Source organism: Nestor notabilis, unplaced genomic scaffold (assembly GCF_000696875.1).
Source record: "Nestor notabilis isolate BGI_N333 unplaced genomic scaffold, ASM69687v1 scaffold9746, whole genome shotgun sequence".
NCBI classification, from domain to species: domain Eukaryota; kingdom Metazoa; phylum Chordata; class Aves; order Psittaciformes; family Psittacidae; genus Nestor; species Nestor notabilis.
Genome location: NW_009933293.1, coordinates 53,276 through 62,117, shown reverse-complemented (window position 1 = coordinate 62,117; position 8,842 = coordinate 53,276). Strand labels below are relative to the sequence as shown.

The window sequence follows — 8,842 nt, the reverse complement described above, 5'->3', positions numbered from 1 at the left end:
ATTCCTGCTTATACAAATACCTTACGACAACTGTGATTTAGTCCCCCATTATATTTAAATCAAAGGAATAAAGCTGAGATCAATTCTAAAAAGATATGCTAGTATATCCTAGAATTTTCTGTCTTTTTAAAGAATTTGCGACCACCATATGCAGTTCAAAATTATTTTCATAATTTTTAAATTACCTTCACAAAATCTCTATCAGTCTTCTCCTTCCATTCTTCTCCAAATACAGCAGAAAATGATCCTAAAGCTTTAAGCATAAAAAGAAGAATTCAGTAAAATAATCAGCATTTCTGTTTGACTTTTTACTAATGCATAAACTAAATAAGATTCAACACTACAGACTCTTCCAGTGTTTCCTTTTCATTAAAAAAAATCCTGCATAAACCAACTGAAATTTCTATAGTAATTTAATTAACTCCTATGTCACTTCTACAGTTTAAACTGAGAATAAGTTGTCCATAACAAAAGGATTATTGCGAACACGTTAAAACATACATGGGAAACTTTTTCATAGCTCTTTTCCAAGAGATGAGCACTCAGTTTTCAACCTCACATCAACAACTGTTTTTTATGTGCACTGTGTAAGGTGTAAACACCACTTTAGTAATTAAACAAATTCCCACTAATACTCTCAAAAAACCGAACATTCACAGTGAGATTTTGACAGCTCTCAATTGAACATCAATATTTAACCAGGAAACGAAGTGGATGTTCTTGGGTATTTGGTGGAGCAACTACCACAAACTTTGTTATCATCACTCCTTGAAAGCAGCAAAGACTCAGTCAATCTGACTCAAAGATTGAATCAATCCAAAAATAAACTGTCTTGCAAACATTCTATAATGAACTAATGACATGTTTAAGCTACACTCAAAACATTCTGGTTCATAGTATTTTATTGTTCTGAGCAAAATGCTACAAATCTCAATCCCAAGACTGCATCAGCTTTGAACTCGCAGAATCCAAACAGAGGCTTATCCACCACTCCAAATTCCAGATACCATATACCTCCAAACCCCTGGGACTGCCCTATCACTTGCAATATAACTGTCATCTCAAACTTTAAGGATGGGGGAAAAGAAAAAAAAAAAATCTGTAGATATATTTTTCTTGTTATCTAGAAACATTACATTAAAAATACTAATGATGCTAAAACCTTAATTATAGACAAGCCAAACCTAAACCCCACATTAAATACAGTTAATCAGATACCGCTTATTTACATCTGAAATTATGACAATATTTTCATATGATTTTCAAATAATCCCCAAACCTGACAGATTTACTTTCATTGTTTATAATATAAAAGCATGTAAGTATTTCAAATTGAAGCTTCACGCTGCAAAAATAAGCAAACATACACACTTCCTGTCTTTCCCCAGTTTGTCCCAGTCAGTCCTCCTAATGCTGCTGGGACACTCCCTGGATACATTCAGAAGATGCGATTGGGCAAGGAAAAAAAACAAAAACAAAAACAAAAAACAACCAAACTTTAAAACACCAAACAAAAAACAAAACCCACACAACCAAAAAAACCCCAAAAACCAACAACAAAAAACAAAACAAACAACAACAAAAAAACCCCAAACACATAAAAACAAAACAAAACCAAACAAACGAACAAAAAAAAAAAAAGAAAAAAAACAACAAGCCACAAAACAAGTTTTCCTCAGGGAATGAAAAGAGCAGCCCATTACCTGCTCAGCATTACTGCTGGTTTTACCTCAAATGTTTTTCAGTATAAGAAATACTTATACAGACCAGCTATGGAACAAGCCTATGCTCAGAGTCCAAGTTAAGAACTCGAGAAAACATTGTCTGCCTTTCAAACATCCAAAACAACAAACAAAACGAAACAAAAACCAAACAAACAAACAAACAAAAAGGGGGGGGGGCAAAAACAAAAAACAACAAACCCACACAGAAACCCAAAAAACCCAACCCCACAAAATACCAAACCCCAGTAATACAACAGTTGATTAAATTATTTGTAAATTCCTAAATCCACAGAAGTTCCATAAAAAGAACAGAGCAAGCATCCCGGAATCACTAACATGCAGGACTGTTTCACTTCAGCTTTCTTTCAAATATTTTTCTTTGAAAAATTTTGACTGGGATAGATGCAAACACTAACTGACCAAAATCTAACTATATCTGAAGGGCATGGGTACAAAACAAATACATGGAAGAGACGCTGGAGAACACTAATGCAATAGTGGGAGAAGAGGCAAGCTACAAACCATTATGTAAAAATGCTGATGATTAAAAATCCCCACCAAACAGTGCACAATGTCTAACACTGATTCCTCCCCAGGATTTTAAAACAGAGTCTCTGGCATACCACACTATGTTTGCACTTACACATACAAAGTAGCTGTATACTGAAAACAGACATGATCATCTGTACTATCAGACAAATAGCTGATAAAGCTCATTTGAGTGATTTCGTATGTTGACAGTTTCTGAAATTCAGGTTTGGTTTTGGTTGTTTTTTTTTTTAATTAAAAAAATCAGTACCTAAGGTCAGTAAATAGTTCCTCCTCACTACCATGAGACAGGACCTATGGTATTATGATTTTAAGATAGTTAACTTATTTCTTTTCCCCTCTCCTCAACAGAGAGACATACAAGCAATTAGCAAGGAACAATCTGGCATGGAGGTCACACTGAACAAGTCAGAAGAATTTATTTCACATACTGAAGTATTGTTATGGAAGCGGCTCTTTTAAAAATTTATGTCATTCTCAAACTCAGATTCAAATTTGTATCTCTTGAGTTTTTTATTCTGATTTTCACTCCAGCTGAATGTCTAGTGAGTATCAGGATAAAAAGTCTTGTGGGTCCTTGTTTTCAGACTGCCCTTTTTTAATTTGTGACTGCTACGAGAATTGTGGAAAGTGAGCATGGTCCTATGAATTCGAAAGAAAGCAGTAATACACCACAGGCAGATGGAAATCCAATCCTGTAAATTTGGGCATCTTGAACAATTCAAGACCACTTTATACCACTGAAAAACTACTTCTTACATTTCACTAAACTACTGAACATCACTGTATTAAATTACCTAACTTAAAAGGTATTCATAATTTCTGATAAAAACTGTGCACAAGGCAAAAAGAAAAACTAGATTTAAGTGTAATACAATGCAATAAATTATAAACATTTTAATTAACAGCTGTGAAAGATGCTACAACAAGTATTGACTCTCTCATGCAAAACTGTTGTTATATACTTACTGTCATCAAACACCCCAGCATTTGCAAGCAGTAAAGTGATGATCTTAGGGTCCTTTTCCAGCTGCATAACATGCTTGCTTTCATTTGAAAGAAGAGTACACACATTAATTGCAAAGTCCACTTCATTTGGTAGTCCAGATAATAGTGAAAGCACCAATTTATTATAGTCATTTGGTGAGTTTAAGTCCATAGACAGCCCATAGCTTTGACGAAGGTAATCTAAGTGAGGAAAAACAAGTAAAATGTTTTCACAGCTACATTAATTTTCAGATGATACATTAAGCAGTATTATTTATAAATTAGAAGTAACTTTTAAAGGTTTATTAGTAAGCTACTGTGGGTATTAACAAGTTTTTACAGTATTCAATTATTTTTTTTTCCCTTAGTCTTTGGCCAAAATGGTGAACACATTCCACTTAGCTGTGTACCTTTCTAGTTGAATATTAATTCCTTCATCATCTCCAGAATGCAATAGTGCAGTATGTTCTCCCAAAGAAAAGCTTTGAAAATGCAAACTTTAACTAAAGCTGAATAGATTTGTAATACAGTTTGGAGTCACCTTCTATGCAACAAATTATACATCCACTACACAGAGTCCACCAGCTTCCGATTTTTTCATTGGTTCAAGATGGATACTTTGGTCTCTAAATTACCATGGTTTTGATTCTGGCTCCTAACACATGTGCCTTTCTCTTCAGACTTTAAAGCTTAAGTAATCACATGCTCAATTCAGCTATTGGGCTCTGTAGAGAAATGACTGATGTGGCAGAAAAACAACCTGCAAATTTTCAAGGTATATTTTTTCAAGACAAGTAACTACTCAGCCCTGCTAATTAGAAGGAAACATTTGTAAAGGAAAGAAATACCTTACGTATTTTCATATTTACTTTGTTGTGGTTCCAGAGGAAAAGGTCTTCTAGTGTATAATATTAATAGCTTGAGTGACCTACAGATTTTATGGTTTAATATTGTTGTAAATTTAGCTACACACTATCTCTGTAGCCTGTCAAAATACATACATATACAAACACATATATGGAAAAAAATAGCACTTTTTTCCTCAAAAACTTACCTGACACACTGTGTTGCTGGTAGTTATAGGAAGTTGGAATTGCACCAATAGGAAGTTGTGGCTTTGGATTGCCTGGTTGTACCTCATCATCCTCCTCCCCAAAATGATGGACTTTTTCATACTTTTCAAGATAACTGGAATACAAAATGAATAAAAAAAAAAAAATGTTTTGAATACATAGTAAAACCGAATCCTTCATCCCTGAAGATCTGAACTGCCAAAGAAAAATAAAAACCATACAAACATGAAGATTTACTGGAAACAATCTTCAAGTGGCATAGAACTTAAAAACATGGGTCTGACTGACAATTAGGTGATACATAAAATACAGGTATGTAGAATTAATGGATTTACATGTTAAATTTCTTCACATTTCTCAACAACAACCACTAGCTAAACTGTAATCCATTGAGCCATCTTGTGACTAAGTCCATTTTTCCCAAATCAGCTTTTGCTACCCAGGATAACTCCGTAGGTAGAAGTATCATAAAAATTACTCTGTGCAGGTTACCAATATACATACTGGGGTCAAGTCCAGAACAATACTTGTTTCTTTTTGCCTTACCCAAAGAGAAACAGTATACTAAATCCTAGCAATTACACAAAAGGAAGAGACGTCAGGGATACTGAGGGCAGCAATTCAGGACCAGAAGTTCTGAGCCATGGCTACAGCTAACGACTACTTTGAACCCCTTAAGAAAAAGCTGATATACTGTACACAGAATGGACTGCAAGTACAGAAATGATATATACCCAAAGTAAGCAGTCAGCTTAGTAAATTAAATTATCTCAATTAACTTATCATTAAAACCTGTAACTTTCAGAACTCTCTACACTATAATATATAAAATCAACTTCAAAGGCCCACTACTGTGGCCTTAACTTCACACTCATACCCAGTTGCAAAACCCATCATGAAATCCTGTCAGATCACAAAGCTGCCTAAATTTACAAACTATCATTGTGCTGAAAACTGAGAATATCGAGTCAATTAAATCATAATACAATATTGTATTACCAGGAAATAATTAAAAACCTTTATCTTCCTCTTTGCATATGCTAAAAATATTTAATATATGAGGAAAAAAAACAAGCTTTTGGTGTAATTTTTTTTTTGTTAATAGACATTCAAGTCATAAAATCATGATTAATGAAAAAGATTTTAAGAAAACAGTGTTCTCATTGACCTCTGGGGAATACTTTAGATGCATTAAATTAGTAGTTATTTCATGAAGTGAGGTATCAGTCACACAACCGTAACTTTAAAATGTCAGCATATACATTTTATTTAAGAAAATGGCATATTCCAGAAGAAAGGAAATAAAAAAAAAAATAACTAAAAAAAAAAAAACAAAAAAAACCCCACACCAAAAAAAAAAACCCAACCAAACAAACAAACAAAAAAATCAGGCATATAACAGTGTACTGCACCACATGCAACTATGGTTCATGTCTAAATAGTATTTAGGATATATGAAGTACTATATGTGTTACTTGCATGTGAACCACCGCTATAGTCCCCTCCTTATCACATAGACTCTTGAGTGAGTTCAGAAGTCAGCAAAAATCTTTCCTGCATTATGGTTTACTTTTAGGGATTTTTAACAGACTAAAAATGACATTTAAATATGATTGGCTTTATCTTTAAACTCAGAAGTCCTCATTTATACAAATTAGGTTCCAATTTAAAATCTGTACAAAAGTAAAATCCTGTAAAATTGTTTTTAATTTTTTAAAACTCACAGCTCAACACTCTCCACCCATGTTTTTAAATCTAAATCCTACTTTCTCTCTTCCACATTTTCCTTACTCTTTTATCCCACTTCTTTCCTTCTATCTTATATCCAAATATTACAACCAAATACAATCCATAGCTTCTATATAGCAAAAGGTGATTCTCAGCATATGAGCAAAGATATTACTCCAAGGGGGGAAATAAAACAGTGCACCTCCCTTCTAAATATTTTGTGGGTTTTTTTATTAAAATGGTCATTTAGAGAGCCTGGCCTAAGTATTTACATAACTGTCTTATTATTTTATTTCCTTCTTGCATTTTATCACAGAAGCAATACCATGGCTTTCTTCTATTTCATTATCTCCTTTAAGCTATTCAAGCTTTAGTTTTTAAAGAGAAAACCCACATTTCCTTCCAATAGCAATGAATTAAGTACCCCATAAATGAACATGAAATCACTGAATATGGCAATCACACACACGGAGAAAGATTAGATGTGATAATTTCCATTTTCCATATTACTATTTACTTGAGAACTTCTTAAAAATTGTAGGATGACTTACAAAACAAACCAAACACACACAAGTAGGGTTTTTTTAAATATATATGTGTGTGCGCTCACTGGAGAGCATGTTAGAGCTCAACTCAGAACCATGCTCAAGCTCTGCATGGGAGATTAATATTAAATATAGTATGAGATTAAGCCATTTAAAACTAGTGGTGAGAAGAATACACACACTGAGGAATGTAACTGATAGATTCTAAAAAGCATGAAGCTATAGTAGCATAACCAAACATTCAAGTGTACAGTCAAAAAGGAATGCCTGATGAATAATGCACCATGCAATCTTATGTGTCCCATGACTTCATTCTAAAGCATATCTGTACTGGTTTCTCAAAATGGCTTTGTAGATACTCTAACACAGCTACAAAACCACGGTTTACTGGAATAAAACACCCATCTCCAATTGTGAAAGCTAGAAACCCATGCTTTTAAAATCACCTAGAAAGTATTTTACTCTTGTGGTGACAATTATTTAAGGTTCAATGGTTTTGAACTACATACACCTACATACCAAGCAGCACTTCTTCCCTGTTCTGACCATCCTGAACACAGGAATTATTGTAGTGACTGTGAACTGAAAAGATACCAGTGGCTTATGTATTGTGCCAGGCCAAGTTCCCACCTGTACGCATTAGTGATGAGTATTTTAAGATAAACTTAATAGTGGCTTCTAAAATCCTCAGAAAACACTCAGTCATGGAGGATCCTGAACTATTTGCAAGTCAAACAAATACTGTGGGACCACAGTATGTCCAATTTACCTTGGCCCAAAATGAACCACAGTAATAATTAAAACAGTTTCAGTTAAATGCTGCTCACTGCAAAAAACCAACGACAATATAAACAAAACAAAACAAAACAACAAAACAAAAAAAAAAAAAAAAAAAAAAAAAAAAAAAAACAAAACACAAAACCACACACACACAAACTGGTCTTCTATCTGTCACCAGCATTTTTTTGTTGTCTTTCGAACAGTTCAGTAAATCACTGAATCCATCTTCACTGTCATCACGGTTTGAATGAGTCTGTACTGTAATTGAGGTGACCAATGTCAAAAAGATGATTTCACAAAATAACAAAGTGAAAAGGAAACCTAAAATTCTAGAATTGATCTTTCCTACACATGGCACAAACACATGCTTTGCTTTTTTACTCCTATGAGATCACCAAAAGCTGTTGAAATTGAGGAAAAGACATGTTGAAGAAAAGATACGACATGCACGAAGTCCTGAATCAGATTAATCAAATCTATGAGTAAATCCAATCAATTTGAACACAATTTACATAAACTGGGTTTATGATCAAGACCTAAAGGAATAGCTCAGAGACAGCTTGACCTTCCCTCCATCTGACCACCCAGTCTCTCCAAGAGTTCATTCCGCAAATTAAAAGGATTCTATGTTAGCTTTCCACTGTTTTTTCAAACTGAATAGGGGTCAGATGAACACTGGGGCTGATGCAGGACAAACAGCAGGTGCACACAGCTGAGGACAGCAAGAAGGTAATGTGCATATACCATTTCTACACTGGCAGACACTACATTGCTGTAGCTTGTCTAAAGGGACTGCAGGAATGTCACTGCTAGATCTAATTTCTGCATATTTTTGCTGGTCTGAGTCAAAGCTCAAGCTTAGCATAAACCACTTACATTACTGAATATAAGATTTCATAAGAATATTGAATAAGTAAAAATCCCTATACAGAAACATATCTACTAGTCGAAATACCATCTGCAAATCTATTACCATCTTTTTTTGGACTTGTCCATTTTACAAAGAGTAAATAGCTATTTAAGCATTAGAAATAACCACAAACACTTATATATCATAAAATAATCCATGTTGTTCTGTTCTTCAAAATACAAATACTGAACCTTACGCTTTTTATTAAAGCCACGTCCAAGCAGAGCTGAACAATATGAATATTGTGCTCCTCTGTTAATACCTACTTTATTAAAATGTGTTAGAACAGCTCTGCCAAACACAAAACCTCTGACATATCAAAATCTGCTTTCCTTCTTCCCCCTCAAAACCCAAATAATTACATTGTTTCCCACTTGGTTTGATTAAGAAATTTTAGGGAGCAGAAGAAAATTATGTATGAATTAAAAGACCACTGCAAACTAAAAGTCTTTTTTTTTTTTCCCCTGCATTGACAAATCTTACAAAGTTCTTACAAACGTCTTATTAAAGATTTCATAGGAAACCAGGATTCCTATCAACCTTAAG

At 33.9% G+C, this 8,842-nt stretch overlaps 1 protein-coding gene across 1 annotated transcript in view; it reads right to left on the bottom strand.

Annotated features, from left to right (window-relative positions):
• The window catches only part of ARID2 (AT rich interactive domain 2 (ARID, RFX-like)), a gene marked incomplete at its 5' end in the record, with an annotated part of 102,309 nt that overhangs the window by 40,448 nt on the left and 53,019 nt on the right, over positions 1-8,842 (bottom strand). The window contains 3 exon segments of the mRNA XM_010016811.1: positions 186-253; positions 3,243-3,461; positions 4,315-4,448. Coding sequence (XP_010015113.1) covers positions 186-253; positions 3,243-3,461; positions 4,315-4,448 — 421 coding nt within the window.